This window comes from Phalangium opilio, unplaced genomic scaffold (genome assembly GCF_054372755.1).
Source record: "Phalangium opilio isolate 3A_F unplaced genomic scaffold, DU_Popi_V2 ptg000041l_1, whole genome shotgun sequence".
NCBI classification, from domain to species: Eukaryota; Metazoa; Arthropoda; class Arachnida; order Opiliones; family Phalangiidae; genus Phalangium; species Phalangium opilio.
Genome location: NW_028324165.1, coordinates 1430669 through 1445150, shown reverse-complemented (window position 1 = coordinate 1445150; position 14482 = coordinate 1430669). Strand labels below are relative to the sequence as shown.

Genomic DNA, 14482 nt, shown 5'->3' with positions numbered 1-14482 from the left:
TTGCGGATATCCAACTGGGCCTTGGCTTTACCAACGCCATCTACATTTTTTTCTAGGGACATGAATATGCCTGATAATTACACGATGGCTCCGCGTTCATTACATCACTACTTAGCACGCCGACGTTCGAGCAGACGATAATTATGAAACGATAGCCCATGAAATCGTATTCCAATGGACTTTTTAAGCGCCATGTTTCGAATTATTATTGCCGTGTTGGCTAGTCAGTAGTGCTGGCATGGCGCTGGGAGTTCAAGGCTAATTTTACCAATGGAGCACGTACAGCGTCTCATCACTACTGAGCTTAAACCATTGGAATACGCAAAGGTTTTTCGAGCGCCTCCGGCAGGAAAAAATCTGCACAAAGGAAAACGCCATAAATTTCCCGCACAATATGACGCTTAGGCGGGGACTAGCGAAACCCCACCTCAAAATCTCTCCTTTAACCCCCCCCCGAATAGCCCTTTTCGCCCTTGATGTCTGATCAAACTACTCTTCTGCGTGGATCCATAGTCACACTGATCACATTTGAAGCATTTTTCGCTGCTATGAATGCGTTGATGATTGATCAAATTAATCTTCATTGTGCTTGCATAGTCACATTGATCACATTTGAATCGTTTTTCTTCGTTACCCTTTCTGACGTGACGTTGTGAACCCCTTTTATATTCAGCAGAATATCTGATCCGAGTTGAACGTTTCTTCCTGAATTTCCCTACAGAAATTTATTAATGAAATATAAAAACGGCACATACATCATTTACAACATAGTATCAAAAATACATAAACATTCAAGCGCACTTCTTAAAAAATGAAATGCTGTACGAAAACTCAGTGTTAAAGAAAAGAAACAGTGCTGACTGATCAAGGCAAACGACCTCATCAACCAAAAGGGGATGAACGAACATCAACTGAAATGCATGAGAAACCTTGGCGCGAAACTAGAAAGGTTGTATTGATGCTGAGTGAACACAAGTAACCAATTTATTTCGTTTTTGCACTCCCTCTCTCTTGTCACGTCTAGTTTTCACTTTGTATCTCTATCTGGCAAATGGCACCCCCGAGGTCTGATTAGTGTTAGATTTTCCACATATGTGAAATAAGGTACAATTGACACATAATTCAAAATAACTAATGTGGATATCCCTTCGATGGATAAAACTTATTGTTACAAAAATCTGCGTAACCAGAAACAATATCTCAATTTATCCAGCAACAAATAAACTTCGTGTGTTTGGTCGAACCCTGGTCGAAATAAGTACCAGCATAAGAAAATAATATAAAGCTCCCTATAAGTATGAAACTCTCCATTTAACCCATGTAAACACCATTTTCTTCCATTGAAATTTTTAAAAAGTCTCTAAAGCCACCTATTAAGAACTTATGGCGTTAAAAAAATTTATAATGTAATTAAATCGTTAAAGGTCTTGAAGTTATTATTATGATAATTATAACTGATTAAGTGCATGTCAAAATTATCATAATAAATTAATAGATGGGCCGAGATTTCGACGACCAAGGCTAGCCCCTACACATACGAGGTAAGGAGTGTCTCGTGTTTCTACGGGCGTGGTCATATTTCCCCGGCCCATCGTGCTTTTCGCGGACACTTTAGGTGGCGGTGGCGGTTTCGTCCCCCTTTACTCGTAGTGCCAAAACTTCTCCCACGGGTCGTAAATAGTAAGCGCGCCAAATTTGGGAGCAAATGCTGTAGTATGAAAATGTACTACGTTTCATACTTATAGAGAGCTATATATTATTTTCTTATGGTACCAGCATGTGTATCATTAGCCTTTCTATCATGTTATTCTGGGATGGGAGGGACCTTTCTATTACATACGCGTTTAACGTCATCGCGGGAGCTAATCAAAATCGAGACACCTGGAAGTTCGAACAGAAGACGACCAGTTTAACAAAATTGTATGAGGGATACAATTTTCGGTTTATCAAACTGCGTCAACTGAATTTAAAAATGATCGCAGATACGTAAAAAAATATCTCAACACGATGCCCGAAGGTGATTTTGATCTTTTAAACGAAACGTAAGTGCCTGCAATGTTTTTCCTGAAACTGAAAACTGTTGGTAAAGTGCTAGGCCTTGGCCATTAAGAAAATGAATGTAACGGTTGAAAGTAAACTATTAACATTTGAAATCGTGAGAATTGATGATGTTGGTTCTTTTCTGCTGTTGGATGTAAATTAATGCGGTATAATTTACAGGCATAATTAGCCTTTCGCATGACAAAAGCTTTAGCTTTAAAAACAAACCGCCGGAAATTCACTGACGTCATGCAAACTAAGCCCCTCCCATCCCTGAATATCAAGTTTAACTAGTCAATGCACATATATATTCATGTTTTCATTGTACCAGCATTAAGAAAGGAGTGAAAGACCCTTGCGAAAGAGGACATTTTAAAGGTTCTGATACATAATAATAATCTAGCTTTATTGCGCGTCCATAACATTCAATGGGTCACGATTTCAATGCATAGAGAGGTGGTGGCTAGACCCTAAGCCACAGCTTACCGACAGCGCCCTAAACTAAGTATTACCATTAACCTCAGCAAGTTTTGGTGGAAAGGAGAAACCGGGTTACACCGCGCAGGAAAAAGTGGGGAGAGAACTTTCACAACTCTATGCAGAAGGGTTTGTACCCAGGTGTTCCACCCCGTGCCACAGTCCGGGATCGAACCCGGGACTCTCTTGCTGCGAGGCGAAAGTGCTAACCACTTCACCACCCCACGCACCTACAATTACTACCTAATGGCTTGATGCCAATGTTATTGGGTATTTACAAACCAAAACGATTGAAAAGAAGCTTAAAGATAAAATTAGGCCCAAAAGCTGAACACTGTTTTTTTCGGTAGAGAGTTCACTAGTTTTTCGAAAAAAATACATTCGGATATTTTTACTGATTTGAACGTTTTTGAAAGCGTCCTTGGTTTTAGCGGGAATTTAATTCGTTGATTAAATAAATTAATCATGGATAAGGACATCCTCTTTGACAAAAGCGTAGGCGAGAAGACAGTAGGGACAGGTCAGTGTTATTTAACATTATCTTATATTAACACCCCAGGCGAATTTAACCCATTAAATAATTTTTGGGAAATGTTGAAATAACAATTTAACGCTGGAACGTAAAATGTTTATCTTGTACCTAAGAAATTGTTTTGCATAATTGTTTCGAATAAGTTACGGCGAGGATGACAAAACAAGTTTAAAAAAAAACTCAGTATATTATGGCCTTGACAACCATATCTTCTCTATATAAATCGAAGACCTGACAGACAGACTGACTGACTGATAATCAACGCCCAGCCCAAACCGCTTGCCCTAAAAGGCTGAAAATTTGCAGGAACGTTGTTCATAAGCAGTAGGCGAGTACGAGGAAAGATATTTCCAATATGCCGCCATCTTAATAAATGGCGCCCAGAAATGTAAAAAAATCTTCTCTATGCAATAAAGTCCGCGTGTTTCAAGTTTTCAACCCATTTCACAAATATTTTGTACACTGGTTTCCTTTAGCCTATAGACGGGCTGAATGGTCTTTTGGGTTCGATTTGTTGTCATATTTATAAATGGCGGCCAAAAATTTTAAAACAATTCTTTATGGAATAATGTAAGCATGAAAAGTAATAAAAAAATGTCCCAACGAGCTGACGGGCAACGCCGAGTCTTTCCCTCCTAGGGTGCTACAAAAAGATTGGTCATCAGTAAAATCTAACCATTCTTTATATCATTTTCATGCAAGTTCTTATTACACGCGAGCGACGCCGCGGGTAAAAGCTAGTTCTGAATTAAAGTGGAGGAGAGATGGAAAGTAGAGCTCGTCGAACGATATTTTCGGATAAAAATCCAAGATGAAAACTTTTGACGACACACCTAGAATCCTCGAGATATTTCCCAATTTTTTTATACGGGTTCTGCACTAACCCTGGAATAGGGATCTGCCTGCTTTTACCAGGAGTATTAAATAGGTTTTTTCAGTTTTTGACCTAAATAGCAGCAACACCAATAGCGTATTCAACTTAGCGCTCAAGGGCGCTAGATCTGCTCGCGCTCGGATTTCCGTTTTCCATTTACCGAGCGCTGGGCCCAAGATCCCATCGGTGCTAATCTATACAGAATTGATAGCTCGCTAAATTTGTATCGACGATTAGGAGGGGAAAAGACAATCGTTAACGCAGCTCAAGAAATGAAGCGCATTTCATGTCGTCTAGAGCAAATCAAGAGCGATCTCAGAGCAGTAAAATGGAAAACGCCATTAGACTATACACCGAGAAGGTGGAAATGATTGATTAGCATATTTCGCCCATTGGGGGTAGGAATATGAAACCCCACTCTAGGCACTCAGACTATTAAAGTATAAAATGACTTACCAATTTCCGAACAACGTGATTCGGAATTCTTTGGAGCGATTTCTTGAAATGCCTCCGAGTTGGACACCGAACTATTATTTCCGACTTCAATAGGAACTTCGGGTAAATTGATTTCCATAGAGACCGAGGTCAATTCTGACAGTTCATTTGGGCTACGTTTTGGTTTAGGAACACACTCTGGCACACTCTTTGGATCAACACGCTTCAGTTTTGGCAAACACAGTACCATAGTTCGATTTTGTCTATCTGTTTTCTTCGCACCTGTCCAGGTGCCGTCTTCTACCTCATCCTCCTATTACTTTAGCACACGAGATTCACGGCTATTATAGCTGTCAATCAGTCCATTGTAAGTTTTCGCTTCAAATTCTCGGAATAAATATTTTGGGAAGTGACTTATGCTACTTGGCGACGGGCGAGCAAAAGTCCCTCAGTCCAGTCAAATTTTTCTACATTTCTTCATTTCTTCAGCTCCCTTATTTTTACTAAAATTCCCGATGAAGAACCGGTATTGCAGTGGTAATTTCGGGCCAAGCCAAGACGCTCAAGAGTTATTTTCTTTCGAACACTATGGTATGGAAATGGTTTTCTGCTTTTGTTCACTTCTTAAATAGTTGGAAATGAAATAAAATTTCTTAATTGGGAATGGGAATGGTTGGTATTTGGAAACGACGGATTGGTAACGGATGGGGAGGTTGATGAAATCTATGGGTGGAATTGGTAAACAAAAATATGAACAAAAATGGTATGGAAATGGAAACGTTTTAAACTGAAATGCAGCTCTCTAATATTGACTACAGGGCGTCAATTTCGTTCTTTCAATTTTAACTCTTCTTATACACGACCTCATTCTGTTTTGATTGAAAAGTATATATACATAAAATCCCTGAGGCGGATGTCAGACTGTTTTTACTACCAAGGGGTTTAATTACACTTTCTGGTGAGATATAACGATGAACTTCAGGAGGAAGTTATACTGTGTATCCCTGAGGATTCCTTTATTTTAGTGTGTAGGTTTTCGCAACAAGATATAAACGTGGTAGAAAAATAAGCCAAATGTTACCAAGCACGCTTTTACCATGGAAGAAGGGTGAAATGGAATGGTGAGGTGAATAGGCAGACGGCTACGCGAAATGTAGGGTCACGTGGGAAAACTCTCCTCTAGGCTACGTTCAGTAACTGCTAGCGTACGCAGCGCTGCGCGCATCGGAGACCGATTTTTTTACTGTACGGTTTTTCGCACTTCCGGTTTCTACGTCACGCTACGCATCGAAGAGACACCGATCGCAGCGGCTGGAAGAGCAGGTTTTTTCGATGCGAATCAGATTTATGACGTCATTAATTGAAGTTCAACATGGCGAGCAATCCAGTACAAAGCCACTATCGAAACAAAAACACATTTCTCTTTTTTAGATCTTTTCGAATCAGCTGGAATTAAGGTTAATTCCGTTTCATCATCGTTAGATAGTTCATTTAATAACAAAAATAACAGTTTGATTCGACTCAATCCAAGATCTCTAGCAGACGCCATCATGGAAACTATCATCAAACGTAACAGAGAGAGTAAAAAATCGTTCAGTGACGTCTGACGTCACTCTGACGTAGCGTTCGGAAAAATAAATAAAATAGTGTTTAATGTGTAAAAAAACAGTACAAAAAGATGACCTACAAGTTTTTACACAACTGCTTCGGTATCAGTGTAAATACACATCGTTAGGGATGAGGGTAAATTAAATTAGAATTGGGGTGGGAATATAGGAGTCATGGTTCTAGTTTCGTTTGTCTAAGGTTATTATCTTGGCGCTTAATTTAGCCGCGTTGTATGGGTCAAGGCAGTGTCCATAAATGTTGAAGTTTTCCATGATTCTACTCATCGGTAGTATTGAACTCAATTCCGGTTTAAAGGTTTGGTTTCCTCTTATTCTGGTTTTAGCAAAGGGAATATTGAAGTTAATTTTTTCCAGCAGTTCTTTACAGTCAATTTGGTTAGAAATGATTTTTTGAATAAATATAAGGTCTAACTTAATAAAGGTGTCCTTAATTGTGTCTAGTTTCAATATTTTTAGAACATTTTTGTATTTGTAAGGTATTTTTTGCATAAAATAATAATTATATAGGTACGCGAATTTCTTTTGAACTCCTTCTAGTTTACAAAGCTGGTGGTTGCTAATTCCGCTAAAAACAACAGCTCCGAATAGTATCTTCGGTTTAACTAGTGATAAATATAATTTTTTGAAACACGAGGACGAGTTTATATTTTTTGCAATATTTAGGCTTAAATATAGAATTCTTAAACAGTCTGAGGAGGTGTTCTTAACGTGGTTGTTAAATAGTAAATTATCGGTGAATATAACTCCCAGGTCTCTTATGACTGGAGTCCTTTTGATAGGCTTTCCATTTAAAGTATAATGGTAGGTGACACGGCTTTTCTTTCGCGAAAAGGATACAACAGAAGTTTTATCTTCATTAATGGGAATGTTGTTAATGGTGCACCATTCATTGAGTCGTTTGAGATCTATTTCCAGTTTCTGACAGTCATGATCGGAGCTTATGTGGCGTCCTAGTTTACTGTCATCAGCGAACAGGAGAGTTTTGGAATCTCGAATTTGGGAAGGTAGGTCGGAGGTATAGATATTAAATAATAGGGGCCCCAGTGATGATCCTTGAGGGACCCCACAGGTAACCTTGTACGTCACGTTCGTTACGCTGCCGTTGATTTTTAAAGTGTTACTCCTTCCATTGAGGTAACTTATAGTCCAATTTAGAAGGTTTCCCGATAGACCGTAGTAGTTCAGTTTCTGGATTAGAACTCGGTGTGAGACCCTGTCAAATGCTTTGGCCAGGTCTACGTATAGAATGTCGACCTGCCCGCGCGTTTCAAAGGTAGGTGCTATGTATTCTAGTGTGCTTAGGAGATTTGTTTCTACTGTTCTCCCAAACACGAATCCATGTTGGTTGTCTGGTAGATTAACCTTGAACCATGAATATAATTTCTTATTCATTATTTTATCAAGGATCATACTAAGACAATTTAAAAGGGAGATAGGTCGGTAATTTGCTGAGTCTCCTTTAAAACCCTTCTTGTGAATAGGGGACACTAGGGCCTCTTTCCATGAATTTGGAAAAGTGCCCTGTGATGTGGATAAGTTGAAGACGTAGGTGAGAATGGGCGTGAGTAAGTCTCCGCAGCCTTTAATTATAAAGTTAGGTATTCCATCGGCCCCGGATGATAGTTTTGATTTAATTGATTTGATTGTGGACTGAACCTCTAGCTCGGTTATTTCGCAGTCAAAGAATGCGCGGCAGATTTTATCATTGGGTGAAAAATCAAAGGCATGGGAATTGTCGCTTGCGATGTTTGAAAAGGCGTGGCTAAATTCGTTGGCTATTTCGTCCTCGTTTACGAGAATTTGGTCCCCTTTTTTGAGGATTATGCTTTGCCTTGGGTCTTTTGACTTCTTGCGAACGTGTGACCAAAACACTCTAGGATTATCTTTAATACTATCGCAGAGTGATTTGGCGTGTTCACGCTTATCACGTTTGATCAAGGTTTTTACTTTCCTACGAGCATCTCGGTATTTCAATAGGTCAATCGGGTTTTTAGTTCTTTTGGTTTTTTTATGGAAGTAGTTCTTCTGCCTAATGGTTTTGATCAATTCCCGAGAGTACCAGCTTGGATATTTGCCTGCGGGGATTTTGTTTGGATTTGGATGCAAGGGGATATTTTCCTTCATTGCAGTTTTAATATTCGTAGTAATGAAATTTACACAAAAATCGAGGTCTTTCGATTCTAAGATTGGGGCCCAATCGACACTTTTGATTGTGTTATACAGTTTGAGGTAGTTGCCGCCTTTATAATTGAAGCCGCGGGGATTGTTAGCGGTTATTTGTTCGATTGGTTGGTTGGGTCTATATTCCACCGTAAAGGTTGGATGAAATTTGTCCATAGGTACCAGTGAATGGTTGGGAGTATGCTTGATGGTGCAGTTTCGTGTATTAGATAAACAAAGGTCTAGAATATTACCACTAGAGTTTATATTGGAATTTAGCTGCTCCAGGTTGTTTATGTGCAGTAATTCAAGAATAGGTATTGCTTTATTTTTCACGTAATAACCACATTGAGCTAGATTTGAGGTTGTCCAGTTTACGCCTGGCAAGTTGAAATCACACACATCGGTAGCGGTAACGGCTTTTTCCGATTTCCAGTTACTGAACGTAGCCCTCCTCTCGGCACTAGCTGTAACTCGATTACTGCTCTGCGCAATATTGGCATGATTGGAGTTTTTGCATTTTTAAATTGAAACTCACTATTTTACCCCGAATAGTCGAAGCCAGAAGTCGTTATGATCTTTTAGCAGACGACGCATAGGAGGATTTCTACTATTTTAGAATTTGGGGTAATTCAGTAAAAGGTGGTCAATAGGAAATTTAGGTTCAGATAGTGTTTCCCGGAAAAGTGTTCCAAACTTCATATCAGCAAAGAGAGTATAGGAGAGGAGTGGAAAGAGGGGCAAAACTTGTCTCGCTTTTCTACCGCGCATCTTCAATGCGCAGTACCGAGGCATTTCCGTTTGAGACATTAAATGGTATCGTAGGTGGCGCTATTGAGCCGGAAACTCCCTCGTACCGCTAGCCTTGCCGCTAGTATAATTTAAGCGAGACATAACTATTTACGCTTGTGGAGCCGGGGAGCTTCCACTCCTCCCTTATATTCTCCTTGATATCAGCCTGACTGGTAAGTAAGAATGTGTATTAGTGACACTAAAGTCGTTGTTTATGGCCATATTTTTATTATTTTTATAATGTTACGTATATTACCTTAACAGGGAAACTGTACAAAGAGTGATGGAATTTGTTAAAGAATGTCGAGTTATGGTCGAACGTTTAAGCTGGTAAGTGATGAATATAATGCAACTTGGATGTCAACAAGGCATGTAACGGATCCAAACCGTAACCTAGCTATAGAATAAATTCCCAAAAGTGGATATGTTTTAATTCCCTGAATACTACTACCCTTCCAAATTATTGCTGATTAGCTTGTTTATTGCCGCAATTTCAACAATATTGGGCAAATTGAAAGAGGCGCACATTTAGCCACTCGTGTAACTTTGTAAGATGTTCTAGCTATAGGGGGATTTAGACAGTTCTGCATGTGAGATCTACCCATAGATATAGGATCTACCCTCGTTGCTGAATATTGCAGTATTAGCTAATAATACTGCGGAATGGTGAATTATCGAAAATTATTTAAACAGTAAAACCATACGGAATCGTGACTACTCAATATCTGAATTATGCCTCATAAGTAGATTCAATATGTATCTATCCATAGTATTTTCTCCATCATCGGTATTTGTTTTTTTTTTTGGCTCTGTGTCCCGCGCGTTTTTTCCATCTAGGAAAAATACTACTATTTTTACTACTACCAGATACTACCTTACTAAAAAAGTATCGAAGACTGCCTCATAGGTCGTAACTAGGAATGAAGCACTTTGCTGTATTCATACAAGACACGTAAAAATATTTACGTATACATAGTTTACAGGCGTAGAGGATTCCTACCATTAACACCAGGAGACCAAGCGACTTAGAGTGTAAAATCGTCTGCAATTTTACACTCTAAGTTCCCAGGTCTCCTTGTGCAAATGGTATGAATCCTCCACGCCTGTAAACTATGTATAGAGCTATTTCAATTCGGGGGAAAGGAAAGCTTTTGAGGCGTGGTTTCGCCAGTCCCCGCCTAGGAGCCATATTGTGCGGTAAATTTACCATAGAGTTCTTCAGCGGCCCGCACGGAGGGAGGCTAAAAACCGGCTCCGTTTATTGGCAGGCCCAACTGTGACGTTTCCCCCCTTCAACTGACATAGCTCTATTAGCTTGGGGTGGGGAGGGCGTGTTGGTTTCGTATCTGCTAATGTAGTACAGTATTCATGTTTTCAAACTCACTAAGGTAATATTCGAGATGGCCCATCGGTTGGGGTACATTGTCTTACCAACCACATCTAACTGAAAAGGTCCCTTGTTCTATCCAGCCAGAGGCAAACCACAATATATATATATTGTAGCAATAATTATCACAATCTTTTGAACTAGTTAAGCTTTGCCATGTGTTTCTTAGCCATGATAGCGAAAGCTACCATGTATTTGTTCGTTTTTGATGTACCTTCATTTTGAAAAATTATTTTATTTTAGGGATAATTTACAATCTCACAAACTCTCTTTACAAAATTCCGAAATGAGTTTAGTAAATCTTCAAAGGTTGGCAATTAAAAAGGTATTTGCGAAATTATTGCAATACTCCTTTTCTTTTAGACAATCTGAAAATTACGAAAACTTCGTTTTTAGGAAATGGACTACGAGGAAGAATGTATCTATGATCACTTAAGCAAAGATGATCTAATCAATGAAGTTAAAGCTAGAGATGATCGAGTTACGAAACTGGAAGCCGAGGTATTTTTCAAAGCATAGGGGAGCTTTTTTGTTGTGTGAAATTAAGCACAAAAATATGAGACCCTTTTGGGATCATAGCCAATTTTATATACACAGGATAAGTTGTCGAATCTGTTGTCTATCAAATAAAGGCTCTAGTCCAAGGGGATTGGTAACATGTCCGTCGTTAATAACGAGGACCTTTGTTACTGATCCCCTTCTTGTGTGTCATTGGTTTCCCCTTTTTCTTGCTTGTCCCTCCTTGCCCCTTTAAAATACTTTCAGCCATAGAAAGTCCGTAGATAGTTAACAATTGTAATGGAATCTCATTTTGTTTAGTGTAATGTCTTAATTTCAAACTTGGAAAAAGAGAAAGTGAAAACAACATTAACAATAAATAAGAAAATAGACGAAATTGAAAGACTCAATAGGGTCATTAAAGACTTGGAAAGGAGAATCAAAGATCTGATGGTATGCAACATCCTTCACTTTCATAGTCAATAGGAAAGAGAATTACTTTAAGAATGAAAGATATTGTTAATTGTTTAAAAAATAGGAGAAAAGTGGAATACATCAATTAGATAATGATGAATACGTGAAAACTAAACCCGTTGAAAATGATATGGAAATTAATGTCCAGGAGTTATCCCTTCCTATTGTTATGCACAGTGTCCAAGGCATTCTGGATAAAGAAGATATTATTCAAGAATCACTTGTTTTTGAACCTCAATATGTGGCGGAGGTTTACAATACAAATACAGAAATTGCAATTGCCTCAATAAATTCTGAAAATATGGGGTTTATAAAGCAAATACGAATCCGTGTGTCCCTAAACCGAATTACGATTACAGTTTGCCTCAACGTGCGCTTTCACGTAAAATTAAGGTCGAAAACCAATTCGAAATGTCTCCTGATACGAACACGGAGAGCGATTCGCCACGAGAACCTCTTAAGAACAATATTAACATTAACGACTTCCTTCTTAAATCGCCAAGTGTCTCGACAGAGGGGGACACTGAGGATAATTCAACTCAATCGAAGGAATTGCGTGCTCCTGAATTGAATGTTGAAACCGAGAAACATTTGGATGAAAATGTGGAAGGCGATTCATTAGAAACAGCCCTAGAAAGCGATCTTGAAGATAACAAATCCAAAAACGCCTTGACAGGTGCAAAGGAAACTGATAGACAAAATGAAAGTATGGAACTGTTTGTCAATCCGAGCTCATTGAGTGTGCCAGTGTGTGTTCCTGAACTAGAACGCAACCCAATTGAACTATCAGAAATGCCCTCCGTCTCTATGGAAAGCGATTTACCCGAAGTTCCAATTGCAGTTCAACATAATAGTTCGGTGTCCAACTCGGAGACATTAGAAGGTGTCGCTCCAAAGATTCCAGAAGGTAAAACCTCATCGTCTCGGTCGGAAATTACAGGTAAAACATTTAATGCTTTAATAGTCTTGAGTACCTAGTATGAGTAGTCATATTTCCGACTTCTCGGTATAAAGCCTAATAGCGTAACTGCTCGGAGGTCGCTTAACAATTGTAATGTATTTTTATCATATTCCGAAAATCGCGAATGACGGAGACACGAACTCCCTGCAGGAAAATCAGTGCTTAAATTTTGGACCTTATTACGCTTTAGATTTAGATGAAAACTAATCTTGGGCGAAAAGCCTATAATTTATTCTCATTTTCACTCGTTGTTGTTGTACATACTTAAAGGGGCTGGCCGGAGCTGTTGGGGTGAAGGGAGGTCAAACTGTTGGTTAGCATATTACTTACCCGCCCACCGCGACGGTGGAGCCATTCCTTATGGCGAAAGAGCTGGGTGTTTTCCCCCTGAACTAAGGGCGGTCTCCCCCCAACAGCGCCGGCGAGCCCCTTTAATAAGTGTGTAGTTATACTGTCTTAAAACTATTGAATGAAAATTAATTTGAGAGAGAAGAAAAGTTAAAAGTACAACCTTTCGAGCCAAGGGTGATCTTCATCCCCTTTTTGTTGATATGCTCGTTTACTCATCGACTAACGCCTTTAATCAACACACCTTTTTTATTCTGTAACACTTCGTTTTCGTACGCACTACCTTTTTTATGAAGTTCGCTTGAATGTTATTGTTTTTTTGATACTAAACTATAAATGATGTTTGTGGTTTTTATATTTTCTATAGAGAAATTGAAGAAGAATCGTAAAACCGGGTTCAAATATTCAACTGAATATAAACGGGGCTTACAACGTCGCATTAGAAAGGGTAAAGAAGGAAAACGCTTCAAATGTGAACAGTGTGATTATACATGCAAGCATAAGTGCGATTTCATCAAACATCAACGCATTCATAGCGGTGAAAAACCGTTCAAATGTCATCAGTGTGACTTTGCAAGTACACAGAAGAGTTCTTTGAACATTCATCGACGCATTCACAGTGGTGAAAAACCCTTCAAATGTGATCAGTGTGACTTTGCAAGTACGCGGAAGTGCGCTTTGACAGTACATCTAGGCATTCACAGTGGAGAAAAACCCTTTAAATGTGATTGGTGTGAATATAGATTCAGTCGGAAGAATGATTTGAAGTCACATCTACTACGCCTTCACAGTGCTGAAAAACCCTTCAAATGTGATCAGTGTGACTATACCAGCACAATGAAGAGAGATTTGATCACACATCAACGCATTCACAGTGATGAAAAATCCTTCAAATGTAAAGAGTGCGAATATTACAGCACGGACAGGGGTTCTTTGACCAAACATCTACGCGTTCATAGCGGTGAAAAACCCTTCAATTGTGATCGGTGTGACTTTGCAAGTACGTGGAAGGCTCATTTGATCACACATCAACGCATTCACACTGGTGAAAAACCCTTCAAGTGTGATAATTGTGACTATGCTTGTATTCGTAAGGATAATTTGATCACACACAAACGCATTCACAATGGTGAAAAACCCTTCAAGTGTGATCGGTGTGACTATGGATGCACTCAGATGAATAATTTGATTAGACATAAACTCATTCATAGTGGTGAAAAACCCTTAAAATGTGATCGGTGTGACTATGAATGTACCCAGAAGACTCATTTGATAGAACATAAACGTAGAAAACACATGTGTGAATAGATGGATTTACATTGTTTAACCAGTTGGACAAAAACCATATTTCCTCGTCTTCTGTAATGATTCATGAATAGGCCAAAACTGTGTATGTAACAATCTATTAAATTGCTCCATTCTAAATTGTATTGCACCTGCACAATTCTGCATATAGGCCTATAATAACTTATTGTGAAGAGTGGTCCTTTCTCCCGCTAAAGTTGTTTGCTTCGTTCCGGTTATATCATGAAAGAGAATAGTAAGCCTCGATACCCGCGGGCAGCGCAGGGGGGGATGAATTTTTTTCCCCCATGGTTTATACCCGCGAAGGGGGGGACGAATTTTTGCCCCCATGCCTCCATCCCCGGAGGGGGGGGGTTGGTGTGTCTCCCCCTCACCTCCTCCACCTGAAGGGTGGAGGTTGTTCTTGAGTGTATGCTCTCTCTTTGCGCTAAGTCCCCTTTTTTTTATTCTGACTTTCACTTTCTCTTTACCCAGCCCGATACCCGCAAGAGCGCTGTGAAGGCTGGAGAGTTTTTTTTCTCTCTCTCTCTCTCTTGGTTCCCTGACTTTCACCGTCTCTTTCCCTTTGACC

General features: G+C 39.4%; 1 protein-coding gene and 1 long non-coding RNA gene across 3 annotated transcripts in view; both read left to right on the top strand.

Moving 5' to 3' along the window:
- The first annotated feature begins 9161 nt into the window (after positions 1 to 9161).
- LOC149679214 (uncharacterized) overlaps positions 9162 to 14482 on the top strand; it is a 137160-nt gene continuing 131839 nt past the window's right edge. The window contains exon 1 of the long non-coding RNA XR_016365708.1: positions 9162 to 9268. This is a non-coding gene — a long non-coding RNA (uncharacterized LOC149679214). The remainder of the gene's footprint in view (positions 9269 to 14482) is intronic.
- Positions 11565 to 14132, top strand: LOC149679225 (uncharacterized). Of its 2 annotated transcripts, none has more exons than XM_089834869.1 (2): positions 11565 to 12204; positions 12974 to 14132. In XM_089834869.1, the coding sequence occupies exons 1-2, from the start codon at positions 11709 to 11711 to the stop codon at positions 13912 to 13914; spliced, it is 1437 nt and encodes a 478-aa protein (XP_089690995.1). In that variant the 5' UTR covers positions 11565 to 11708; the 3' UTR covers positions 13915 to 14132. The 2 variants fall into 2 exon arrangements, with proteins under 2 accessions (XP_089690995.1, XP_089690994.1); XM_089834868.1 differs by having other exon boundaries at positions 11565 to 12237.